Source organism: Myotis yumanensis, unplaced genomic scaffold, assembly GCF_028538775.1.
Source record: "Myotis yumanensis isolate MYYU_CA2020_CCGP unplaced genomic scaffold, mMyoYum1.0.hap1 SCAF_17, whole genome shotgun sequence".
Classification (NCBI taxonomy): Eukaryota; Metazoa; Chordata; class Mammalia; order Chiroptera; family Vespertilionidae; genus Myotis; species Myotis yumanensis.
In genome coordinates this window covers 26520046-26533336 of record NW_027223768.1, presented here as the reverse complement: position 1 = coordinate 26533336, position 13291 = coordinate 26520046, and the positions used below count along the sequence as shown (strand labels likewise).

The 13291-nt window shown below is 37.7% G+C and overlaps 1 protein-coding gene and 1 non-coding gene across 6 annotated transcripts in view; both read left to right on the top strand.

Moving 5' to 3' along the window:
• The window catches only part of TPR (translocated promoter region, nuclear basket protein), a 73133-nt gene that overhangs the window by 14742 nt on the left and 45100 nt on the right, over positions 1-13291 (top strand). For 4 of the 5 annotated variants that reach the window (XM_070397199.1, XM_070397197.1, XM_070397196.1 and 1 more), the window contains exons 14-22: positions 340-447; positions 1379-1605; positions 4875-5038; positions 5457-5590; positions 5672-5820; positions 8072-8234; positions 10494-10628; positions 11141-11281; positions 12198-12363. In XM_070397199.1, the coding sequence (XP_070253300.1) occupies positions 340-447; positions 1379-1605; positions 4875-5038; positions 5457-5590; positions 5672-5820; positions 8072-8234; positions 10494-10628; positions 11141-11281; positions 12198-12363 (1387 nt within the window). The remainder of the gene's footprint in view (positions 1-339; positions 448-1378; positions 1606-4874; positions 5039-5456; positions 5591-5671; positions 5821-8071; positions 8235-10493; positions 10629-11140; positions 11282-12197; positions 12364-13291) is intronic. The other variant, XM_070397198.1, reaches the window with a different exon arrangement.
• LOC138996559 (U6 spliceosomal RNA) lies at positions 5859-5960 on the top strand. The gene has a single exon (XR_011468834.1). It is a non-coding gene; the product is annotated as a U6 spliceosomal RNA (small nuclear RNA).

Below are 13291 nucleotides of genomic sequence, written 5' to 3'. Positions count from 1 at the left end.
CACTGTTGAAGAATCCCAAACAGTGCAACCGCGCTTTCTCTAAATGAGTACGAAAAGACCCAAACAGCGTGATAGCGCTTGTTTTATGTCGAGAAATACCAAGCAGCAGCGCGATCGCACTGCTTGAGACTCAAACGGTTAAATACATATGTTCATATTTATAAAGAATATCTCTTTTGGGGCTACTATACTATTGAATATATTATAGAGTGTTTTTAGTTTATAATATGATTGCTCTAGTATTTCAGCACTATATATTTTTGTTATTTGCATAGCTGCTTCATTTGTATAGCTCTTAGAAGGAAATACAGAATTTTCATTTGAATTTACATTTTGAAGGAGATTCAGCGATTGCAGGAGGACACTGACAAAGCCAACAAACATTCATCTGTGCTTGAAAGAGACAACCAGAGAATGGAAATACAAGTAAAAGATCTTTCACAACAGGTTAGAAGTTTTTGGTTGTTGTTTTTTTCTATTTTTCCCCCTAAACTGACAGTCTGATAATGCCTGGATCTGTTTGCAGTTACCTAAGAGAGAACTACCACATTTGAAATTCTCATCAATTAGGAATACTACTCTAGCAGAATTGCAGCCTAGTCATTATTCTTTCACAACCCCTCCCTTTTTTCCTTTTGTCTTTAAGTGTTTGATAAATTTTGAAATTATAGGTACCAGTTGTGATAAATTAAATAATTCAAAGATTTTTTAAAAATTATTTCCCCCTACTCCTGTCCCAGAATATAACCAAATTACAGACTTCTGTATATTTTTTCATGTCATTCTTTTTATATGTATAAACACACATGAGCATATGTAAACATACATTAGTTTTCTTTGTTTTTACTGATATAGTAGAACATTACTCTGCCACTTTTTTTTTTAACTGAACTTGTCAGGAAATGTACATCTATTTTTGTTCATGTATTTTACCCTAATTTTTGTTTGTATGTCTACACACATAAACACAATACAAAAATTTTACGTGAAAGGGATTAAAACTTATTTTTCATGCTCTTCTCCATTATATAAAACATGCATAAGAATGCAAGTGCAAGCACATACTTGTACACACAATAAGTATTTCTGTGTATCTTATTGGGTCATTGTTTTACAACAAATTGAGCCAGCCATGCTTCTGAAATTGTAATTTGGCTGCTTTTTTAAAATAACAGCCTTCATTATACACTGTTACAGAAATGAAAATAATTTTAAATGTTTTTTCAGTTTTTAATCTCTTAAACATATGCTTGATACTTTAAGATAATTTAATATAAGTTGATGGTGTTTATGAAGTAATCTTTTCATTTGAAAATTTCCATTTTTTCCAGAATTGAAGCTAATACTATTTGATAATATATTAAAACTTTGTTTTTAGATTAGAGTGCTTTTGATGGAACTTGAAGAAGCAAGGGGTAACCATGTAATCCGTGATGAGGAAGTAAGCTCTGCGGATATAAGCAGTTCATCTGAAGTAATATCACAGCATCTAGTATCTTATAGAAATATCGAAGAACTTCAACAACAAAATCAGCGTCTCTTAGTGGCTCTTAGGGAACTTGGGGAAACCAAAGAAAGAGAAGAACAAGAAACAACTTCATCCAAGTAAGTTATTGGCTACCTTCATTTGCTTAGCAAACATTGAAAACTTCTTATGTACCCCCTAACAGTGCTGGATATAGGGAAAATGGTGATTTAGGAGAGAGGAAAAATGGAGCAATAATACAAAAAATAATAATTCTCTCAGGGACCTGAGTGTGTGGATGAGCTCAATAATTAAATGAATAAATGGATAATTTTAGTTCAGTGTGATTAAAGCTATCTTCTATCTAAACTAATAAAAGAGAAACATGGTAATTAGCGTACAACCGCTACCCTTTTCATTGGCTAATCAGTATATGCAAATTAACTGTCAGCCAAGATGGCAGCTAATTTGCATATGTCGTCTCCAGGCCACAGACTGAGGTTTTAGGCCTGGGTAACAGAGGAGCCAGCCAGCGATCGTTGAGCCAGAGATGGTTGATGGCGGCGATGCCGGGGGGAACCAGGGTGGAGCCAGCCAGCGATCATAGATGGCGGTGGCGGAGGGGAGTTGGGGGTGCCCTGGCCCAGGCCTAAAACCTTGGCCAGAGGCTTTAGGCTTAGGTTGGGGAGGAGCCAGCCAGCGATTGTTGATGGCGGCAGCGGAGGTGGGGAACCAGGGCGGAGCCAGCCAGCGATCAGCTGAGGAGGGAGCTGGGGATCCCCAGTCCAGGCCTAACGCCTTGGCCAGAGGCTTTAGGCTTGGGCCGGGGAGGAGCCAGCCAGCGATCGTAGATGGCGGCAGCGGGGAGCTGGGGGTGACCCGGCCCAGGCCTGAGGCTTTAGGCTTGGGCTGGGGAGGAGCCAGCCAGCGATTGTTGTGGCTGCGGAGGCAGGAAACCAGGGTGGAGCCAGCCAGCAATCGTTGATGGCAGCGGCGGGCAGCTGGGGGTGCCCTGGCTCAGGCCTAAAACCTCCCTGGGTCAGGGAGGAGCCAGCCAGGGATCGTTGATGGCTGTGGTGGCGGGGACCTGGGGGTGCCCCGGCCCAGGCCTAATGCCTCGGCCAGAGGTGTTAGGCCTGGGCAGCGGCCAAACCAGCAATTGGTGTGAACTACAGAGGAAACACCTTTTCTGACTGCTGATTGGTTAAGCTCCCTGTATGCCACTGGTAATATTCTTAGTAACTTGGGTAATAAGAGTCCAAAAAGTGATCTAGGGGTTTTTTTACCACACTCCTGGAGAAAAAAATGAAAGTCTGCTGCTGGAGGGTTAAGAAATGTCATATCCTGTCCTAGCCAGTTTGGCTCAGTGGATAATGCCTCGGCCTGCCCAACGCAGATTCTGGGTTCAATTCTGACCAAGGGCATGTACCTAGGTTGCAGGTTCCTCCCTGGCTCCGGACCAGGTCAGGGCTCATGCAGGAGGCAACCAATCAAAGTGTTCCTCTCACTTTGATGTTTCTCTCTGTCTTTCCCTTTCTCTTCAACATTCTCTAAAAATCAATGGAAACATATCCCCAGGTGAGGATAAAGAAAAAAAGAAATGTCATATCCTATGAAAGACACTTCTTGAAAATGCCTAAAGAAAGTTGTCATTTTTTTCATGGTAAAGGGACTGGAGTCCGTGTAGATGAAAACACCTTGGTGGCTGGGGTGACTGGCAGTGGCTGCAGCAGCAGGGTGATGGGGCTGGTGCGTTCCCCTGATCAGCCCGGTCGACTCCCACAAAGGGAGGCCAGACTGTGGCTTAGGCCCACTCCCCAAGGGGAGTAGGGAGCAGGTAGTAGGACATCCCCTAGAGCTCCCAGTATGTGATAGGGGGCAAGCTGGGCTGAGGGAACCCCCTCCCCAGTGCACAAATTTTTGTGCACCGGGCCCCTAGTCTATATATATAAAGGGCTAATATGCTAAGTGTCTGACCGTCCGATCAGTCGCTACGACGCACACTGACCACCAGTGAGCAGACAACACAGGAGCTGCCGTGATGCGCAGTGGCCATTTACAGAGAAACGGCACCATGGACCTGGCACTGACAAACCAACACTCAGCTTACCCATTTGGGACACGGGCCCCGCCACCACCCCAGAGCAACAGCCCACCAAATCGCAGCCAATGCTGCCGAGACCCCCTGGTGCAAAATGCAGCCCAAAGCCCAGCCCAGCAATGGTCGCTGTGGGTGCCAGGTAGCAACACCTGACTTCCTCTCCCTAGCGACTAGCCTCCTTGGAGTTTCTTAGTCCAGGAACACAACTAGCTTTATAGCCAGCTAGAAAAATTTTACACTTTTATCAAATTTCTATGAAGCATTTTCCCATACCTCATCTCATTTGGCCCTCACAGAAGTCCTGAATGAAGTAGGTAGATAGGAGACTCGGTGGAATCCTATTTTTTTTTTTCAATTGCCGGAAAACAGAGATTTAGATAGTTGAGAAACTTGACCCAACTGAAAAGAAGTAAGAAATGGTGGACCTTGAAAATGACCAGATTTTCTCACTGCACAGAATATAGTCAAACACTGCTGCAGTTAAATATTTCACCCTGTGTTCTTCCTGCGTGATCTACAATAATAATCTGCTTCATGTTGATATTTACTGCTGTGTTGCTGACAATTACCTGAAGAGAAGTTGGGGTGCTTCACGGGGCTGGAAAAAGTTTAGCTAAATCAGAAAGCTGGTCTAATTAAGCAAGTTTATTCTATATCTATAAAATGCTAAGTTGACTCACACATGTGCGATAAATACAAAGCTCTCGCTGGCACCAGTGGCACGCATGTGTATCCATCTGTCATTGTCAATCGTGAATTTGGTTGAGACTTCTATTACAGAGAAAGGGCGGATAGCAATATTAAAATATTTCTCCTAATTTCCTTTCCGTGTACACGAGTTAGTGCACCTGGCCACTGGTAATAGATAAAAGCCTACTCCTGGGAGCATAGAGATGGAGGGCGGAGCCTAGATTTTAGAGAATAGACCAGGCTTCATGGGGAAGATATGTAGGAATTATTTAGGCAGAGTAAAGAATTTTTTTTTTTAATGTGCTTGGTGCTAGAGGAGGAAGAATGGCTATGAACACAAGACTAGAGTTTAGACTGAGTGGAATCGGTTTAATTTTTGCAAACAAATTTTTCAGATGACAGTGGTGAGTGCCTGAGTCCTGTGGTGGGGCTTTAGAAGCAGTTCTTAATATCAGTAGAAGAAAGGTCACACAAGAAACAAAAATGTTATGCTTAATGATAAATGCTCAAATACTTAGTCTGTATATACAGTAGAAATTATAACTGCTTCTTAAGTTCAGTGAAATAGACTTAGATTTTTGTTTTGTTTGGTTTTGTTTGTTTGGTTTGGTTTTGTAGAATTACTGAGCTTCAGCTCAAACTTGAGAGCGCCCTCACTGAATTGGAACAACTCCGTGGGTCACGACAACATCAGATGCAGCTTGTTGATTCTATAGTTCGTCAGCGTGATATGTACCGTATTTTGTTGTCACAAACAACAGGAGTTGTCATTCCTTTACAAGGTAGGTTTTTTATGTGTTAAAAGTTTCTAAGTATTTGGGGGAAAATTTTATGAAATATATCTTAGGGAATGGATTTTGGAACATAAGCAGTATGTATGGTAACTTCAAATCTGACTACCATATATGATTGATTATAACAGGTCATCAGTCCTAAATACCATTATTTTAGGTATTAAAAAAGAAGGCTGACCATTGGTGAAAAGTGTGCATCCTAAAATCAGTGAATTATCTTTATTTTGGTCATTTGGTTTTAACATTTAATCTGCAAATATACCTAATGAGAAACCAACAATAATCTTAATAGGCTATTTAGTAAATTCCTTGTTTCATAATTTCTGTAACCTATGATTTTATTTAAATGATGTATTTACAAAGAAATGTTTTTTATGTGTGTATTTTCTTTTTTACATTTCTGAAGCTTCAAGCTTAGAGGATAGTTCTCTCGTGTCAACTCCAAAACGCTCAAGTACATCACAGACTGTTTCCACTCCTGCTGCAGTACCTATAATTGAGTCAGCAGAGGCTATAGAAGCTAAGGCTGCCCTTAAACAGGTAAAGTCCACACACCTTTATTATCTTGGATTAGGTATTCGAGAACAGTGTCATCTTCTAATAATTTCTCTTAATATTTAGTTGCAGGAAATTTTTGAGAACTACAAAAAAGAAAAGGCAGATAATGAGAAAATACAGAATGAGCAGCTTGAGAAACTACAGGAGCAAGTCACAGATTTGCGATCACAAAACACCAAAATTTCTACCCAGCTAGATTTTGCTTCTAAACGGTGAATTTTCTTTTGTTCAAAAATTAATGAAATATAGAGCTCTCTTCAGCAGCATATATAATAAATTGGAATGACAAAGAGATTATCATGGCTTCTGCACAAGGGATGACTCTCAAATTCGTGAAGCATTCCATCCTTTTGGACATTGGGTGGTGGGCACACAATACAATATACAGGTGATGTATCATAGAATTATATACTTAAAACCTGTATATTTTTACTAACCAATGTAACCCCAATCAGTTCAATTTAAAAAAAGAAATCACATTTAGGTTATCCAAAAAAAATTAAGAATACTTCAGTGTTCAAATGAAACAAATTCAAGGCTTAATTTGCAATAGTATTACTTTTTTGTGGGCCATAATTCAGATGAAAAGGTATGGGGGTTCATTTTTAATATTGGTTAATGATTCTCATGGGCATTGCTAAGGGATCCAGATAGTTATTTAAAGCTGAAGTTCATGTGAGGAATGTTGCTAGTTTTCTTTCCTGAGGTAGAAAGGCATAATGTTTCTGTAGGACTTTATTATTTTATAAATGCACCAGAGCATGAGGCGTAATGTGAGCCAATTTTATTCAGCCTTTGCTATTTTAGGTAGGAGATAAGCAGGTACTAGATAGTTAATTTTGGGAAAATTCATTTTCTTGGCCACTCACAAAGGAATAATAATAAATTTCATTCCATAATTGTTAGAATCATTGAATACTTGTTAGCTTAACAAATAGGACAAATTTTATCTCTGTGAATGCAGGTATACCTTGGAGATGTTCCTGGTTCAATTTCAGACCACTGTGATGAAAAAAATACTGCATTAAAGCAAGTCACATGAATTGTTTGATTTCCCAGTGGATAAAAGTTATACTTACACTGTAATGCAGGGGTCCTCAAACTTTTTAAACAGGGGGCCAGTTCACTGTCCCTTAGACCGTTGGAGGGCTGAACTATAGTTTAAAAAAAAACTATGAACTAATTCCTATGCACACTGCACATATCTTATTTTGAAGTAAAAATACAAAACGGGAACAAATACAATATTTGTATTTGCATGTGGCCCACGGGCCGTAGTTTGAGGACCCCCGCTAATGTGTTAAGTGTGCAATAGCATTATGTCTAAAAAAATGTACATACCTTAATTTAAAAATTTGTTATTGCTGCCTGGCCAGCATGGCTCAGTGGTTGCGTATCGACCTATGACCCAGGAGGTCACGGTTTGATTCCTGGTCAGACCATATGCCCGGCTTGCAGGCTCAATCCCCTGTGTGGAGCATGCAGGCAGCCGATCAGTGATTCTCATCATTGATGTTTCTATCTATGCCTCTCTCTGCCTCTCTGAAATCAATTAAAAAAAATTTTTTTAAATACTGTATTGCTTTAAAATGCTAACTATCATCTGAGCCTTCAACAAGTCATGATCTTTTGCTGGTGGAGGGTCTTTCCTTTGTGTTCATGAAAATGCAGTACTTCAAAGCGCAATAAAGTGAGATATGCCTGTATTACATGATAAAACTATGTTTTTGTTAGGATAAATTCCAAATTTGTTATTCCAAATAAAAGCAGCCTTTTCTCACTACTTTCATTTTTCTAGCCAGCTATTTTCTAAGATTTCAGGTATTTAGTGAGATGAGCCCTGGCCATGTGGTTCAGTAGGTTGGAGCCACAAGTGGAGGGTTTGATTCCTAGTCAGGGCACATAGCAAGGCTACATGGTTAATCCCCCATTGGAGTGTGTGTAGAAAGCAACTGATCTATGTTTTCTCTCTTACATCAATGTTTCTCTTTTGCTCTCCCTTTTTCTCTCTCAAAAAAATAAATTCATTCGTTTCAAAAAGAAAGTAAGATCAGTTATAGAGGAGAAAAGAATGGCAAAAATCTATCACGAACCATGCATCCTTATCTAAAATTGTGTACTGCATTGTGTCAACATTGTATTGGCATTTCTAATTAAAATTCTTGTAAATGTATAAGATTAAAAAGTTCATTCAGCATGAAATACTATGCTTATTTAGTATTTGGATTTAACTGCTAATTTTGGAGTTTAGAAAAAAGTATGAAGGTGTTACATTATTACAAAGCCACTTTTATGTATTCTTATTTAAAATTAAGCTAATGTGAAGTTCTTTAAGGAATTAAGCTAGACTATAGTATTTCAGTGTATTACAGTGTGGGGAATGCACTTTTTCAGACTGTGGAGTTAGTTTTATGATTGATAGTTGGTGACATGTCTTAATGAATTATTTTTCTTTCATACAAGTTATGAGATGTTACAAGATAACGTTGAAGGATATCGCCGAGAAATAACATCCCTGCATGAGAGAAATCAGAAACTCACTGCAACAACTCAAAAGCAGGAACAGATCATCAACACAATGACGCAAGATTTGAGAGGATCAAACGAAAAGCTAGCTGTTGCAGAAGTGAGAGCAATTTTTTTCATATGATTTGCATTATTAATTGCATTTGACATTTGTTTTTTAGTTTAATTTTACTGGTTGGTATGACATAGATATTTGAGAAGTTTGTGTATTGCAAGTCCTTGATCAAGGTTTGAACTGCACAGGTCCACTTACCCATGAATCTCCATATATGTGGGCCCAGTATAAGTAAACCTGTGCAGTTCAAACCCATGTTTGTTAAAGGGTCCATAATAGTTAGGACCGCCCTAGCTGTTTTGGCTCAGTGGATAGAGCATTGGCCTTTGGACTGAAGGGTACCAAGTTCGATTCTGGCCAAGGGCACATGCCCAGGTTACGGGCTCGATCCCAGTAAAGGGTGTGCAGGAGGCAGCCGATTAATGATTCATCGATGTTTCTATCTCTCCCTTGCCCTTCCTCTCTGAAGTCAATGAAAATAAAATTAAAAAAAAAAATAGTAGTTAGAATCCAAGACTGGGAATCTGTAGGTCAGTGGTTCTCAACCTTGGCTGCACATTAGAATCACCTGGGAATCTTTTTAAAATCCTGATTTCTGGGCTTCATCCTCCAGAAATTCTGTTTCTTTGTTATGGGGTGGGGCCACAACATTAGTAACAAAGAATTTCTGGAGGGTGAGGCCCAGAAACCAGGACTTTAAAAAGATTCCCAGGCGATTCTAATGTGCAGCCAAGGTTGGGAACCACTGTGCTAAGTGGAGGGCCAACTTAAATTACTCGTGGATTTTCATCTGTGTAGCTAGTTGGTGCCCCTAATTGCCTAGTTTTTGAAATGTCAACTGTATCTAGTTGTTCATCAGTTGGGTGTTTCTATAGGGCAGTGGTCGGCAAACTCATTACTCAACAGAGCCAAGTATCAACAATACTTCTTCAAAATAGACTCGCCTAGGCCGAAAACCAACTTCTGCGCGTGGGCCACAAAGTTTCAATTGCACTGTACGTGCGCCCGCACATAGTATTTTGTGGAAAAGCCACACTCAAGGGGCCAAAAAGCCACATGTGGCTCCCGAGCCGCAGTTTGCCGACCATGGCTAGTATAGGGGAAAGAAATTTGTTTTTTGTACTGAGATTTTTCTTACAAGTCATCCATTTCAAAATTTGTAAATCACTCTAGCTACAACAAAGACAAATGAATATTTTATCCATTCTTGCTCATTTCTAAAAAAGTATTAAATTACATTAGCATTGTATTATATTTCTGAATTTCAACATGAATATAAATGTCTATCAACTGAATTATTTGACTAATTCTTATGTAATAAGGGTTTTGCTTTTTTATGAAGTCTTCTCAACTTGTTTTGTTTTGCTAATCCTCACCTGAGGATACTTTTTCCATTGATCTTTAGTGAGAGTGGCAGGGAGGGAGGGAGAGGGAGAGAAGCAGAAACATTGATTGGTTGCCTCCTACATGTGCTCCAACTTGGACTGGGGAATCTAACCCGTGACCGTTGGTGTGCAGGCCAATGCTTTAACTACTGAGCAGCCCAGTTAGGACTCATGCTCTCAACTTTTGATCATTACTTATGAAGTAGGTAAAGTTGTCTCCCACTTTACTTGTTGAGAAATAGATTCAAAAGCTAAGTAATTTGCCTATTTTGGGGCAGTCATATGATATGAGTTGGTTGGGACTTAAACCACAGTTTTCTGAATCTTTTGGCTATATTGTTTTATTTTTATCTTGCTCCCATACCTTTGTGGGGAATGCACTTTTTCAGACTGGTGGAGTTAGTTTTATGATTGATAGTTTATGACTTATGTAAATATGAATATTTTGAGGGTATTGATCTTCAAATCACCCTCCAAAATCCCCTGAAATTCAGAGTGTACTTGTCATGGGGAAAAAAGTTTAAGTCAGCACTCTCAAACGGATAGTAACCACACTACCTTCTTAAACTTGCATAACGTAACGCAAGTAGACTGTAGCATGATTTTGCAGTTGTTCTTTTACTCTGGAATTTATTTTATTTTATTTTTGTATTAAGGTCTGACTTGTTAGGGCAAAGAATTATATGAATTTATGGTAATCACAAGATTTTTTCCTTTGATCTGTTGGTGTTCCCTGCTATTTTTGCTTATTTCAACATATGAAAATAAGTTATATTTTTTTATAAAATGAAAAGGTATAGACTCAATTAGCATTAAGAATATGGATTAATGAAGGATCACTTTAATTTTGTAATTGTATTACTGTATTACATTTGACACATTGTTTTCCAACAATTTTTTCATTTGTATTTTCCTCAAGGTAAGAGCAGAAAATTTGAAAAAAGAAAAGGAAATGCTTAAATTGTCAGAAGTTCGTCTGTCTCAGCAAAGAGAGTCTTTGTTAGCTGAACAAAGAGGGCAAAACTTACTGCTAACTAACCTGCAAACAATTCAGGTAACCAAACAAAAAGGCACATAGAGAAAACAATTTTAAAGTTAAATAGTTTTCACATTGTATCTTCTCAGTTTTCGTAATTAGAAAATGTACCCATTTTTATCATGTATTACGATAATCATTGAATTTTGAGGTTTATTAAAATGTGTCAGTATTCTAAATAAAACATGAAAGATCTGAAATTCAGGCAATTGGCAGTTTTGGTATGCAGGTCTGCATTTACAGAGTTCTGTGTAGTTTACTTGTTTACAAAATTTAAATGTTTGGTTTTATTTTCTGCTTTAAAACGTAAATAAATCTGAATTACTATTATAATGTTTCCCTTTTCCCCCTATTAAGTAGGTGTTTTAATATGTAAAATGTCAAAATAACTTGGTAAATGTCATAGATCCTAACTTCATGTAGAAATGGGTTGTAATCCTATAATCCCCTATATCCTTTAATTTGTAATGCTTTTGCTTTTTTTTTGGCTTTTTTGAAAAGTGTAACAAAAAATGTTTTCTTTGCCTTAGGGAATACTAGAACGATCTGAAACAGAAACCAAACAAAGGCTTAGTAACCAGATAGAAAAACTGGAACATGAGATATCTCATCTAAAAAAGAAGTTGGAAAATGAGGTGGAACAAAGGCATATGCTTACTAGAAATCTAGATGTGAGTCTATCAGGATTCTGAATTTCTGTGGATTTATGTTCAGCAATCAAGCTGGTGTGTGGACACATTGCCATCTCATGTTGAAGCATGGTTTTAACAAGACTTCTTACAAACTCAAGTATTTCTTGCCTCTTTGTATGCCTAACAATTTTTATTAGGTGCCATTCATTATGAATTGTACCCTCTTGAGTGCTGGATATTTTTATATTCCTGTAAATCTTGAGCTTTGTTCTCGAGTGTTGCTTTTTATGATTATTAGGCCCAAAGCAGTACTTAGTCTAGTATAAATTATTCCAATTACTGAGGTTAGACCTTCCTGAGTACTGCTCCTCGGTGTTCAATGGATTATGAGTTTTTTTAGTCTGGCTACTGGGAAAAGGCATTATTCCTGACTCTGTGGCATAAGGCACTCTGCCTGGTGTCTGTCTGGATGATTCTTTTTGCTGCCTGGGGTAATTTCGCATGCATGTTTCACTGAATATTCAAAAGGGATCCTCTGCAAATCTCCAGGGTATTCTTATTTGTGTAGTTCTCTTCTAATAGTCTGTCTTACGAATTTGAGCTAATTTAGCCTTCTTGTACTCTCAGCTCCGTGTTCTCAATTCAGGGAGTCTGCTGGCCTCTGCCTCATTTCCTTACACTGTGCCATAGCCTGGACACTTAAATCAGTAAACTAGGGAAATTGTAGAGCTAGCCTTTCTTGTGTCCTGTCAACCCACAATTGTGAAATTGTTTTATATGTTGTGTCTGTTTTTGTTTCTTTTTTGGGAGGGGGTTTGTTTCAAATGGGAAGGTAAATCTGGTTTCTGTTGCTTACCTTGGCCAGAGTTTTAAAGTTCTGTACAAAATTTGAACCACTAGTTATTTTAGAACCTAAAAACAGTGTTTGTAGGGTTAATGTATTTTTTCCTTACAGGTTCAACTTTTAGATACAAAGAGGCAGCTGGATACTGAGATAAATCTTCATCTTAGTACAAAAGAACTATTAAAAAATGCTCAGAAGGAAAGTGCTACATTGAAACAACATCTCAGTAATATGGAAGTCCAGCTCGCTTCTCAGTCCTCACAGAGAACTGGTAAAGGTAACTAAATAATTATACTGGTAATAAAGTATTTCTTAAGAAACATTTGTAGCATCTGTCAATAAATAGCCTTTTCTTTGCGGATACTAGCAAAAGAAAAACACACACCTTATTTTATATCTAAATTAATAGATTTGCAGACTTGAAAGGTTCAGAATAGTTCTGCAGGCATCTGACCAAGGTATGCTCTTAGTTTTTTAATTGTCGAAACCATTTATTGACACTTTAAACATATTCTTTTGAGGGCTGATAATTTGAATTTTAAATTTTTTTTTTGAGACGTAGTTACTTGTTAAATGTAACTATAAGAGTCATTTACAGAAATAATTGATTTGTTTAGTTTTTCCAGAGCAGTATTCCTAATTTTTGCTTATAATCTCAAGTAAAGATTTGTTTTTTGTTAGATTTTGCTTCTCTTTTGGAATACAGCATTTCAAATGCAAAGCCTTTATATTCAGATATTGTTTTTCTATATGGTTTTATTTCTAACGAGAAGAGAAATAAAGAACATAATTGTATATGTGTGTGTATATGTGTGTGTATATATATGTGTGTATATAAATATTTAATATGTAATAGTGTACATATGATCATCTAATAGTCCTCTCTTATTGATACCATTTGATAAAAAATAGCTCACTGCAATTTTTTCTATTTCCAAGGATTTTAGAATGAAAATTTGGCTAAATGATTTAAGATTTGGTGTTTTACGCTAGCAATGTTTAAATAATCAATTGATAATCAGGTAATTCCTTCAAGTAGCTCTTCAGTTAAGTGGAAATATTTTGTATTTTTCTCTTAAATATCCTTTCCTTAATGTTTGTAACAGCAGAGTTCAAATATTTTAATTTTTTTAAAGCATTAACATACTGACAAAATAGCTGTTTTTATTTTGCTATTCAGCATTGTTTGAAATACAATTCGTAGG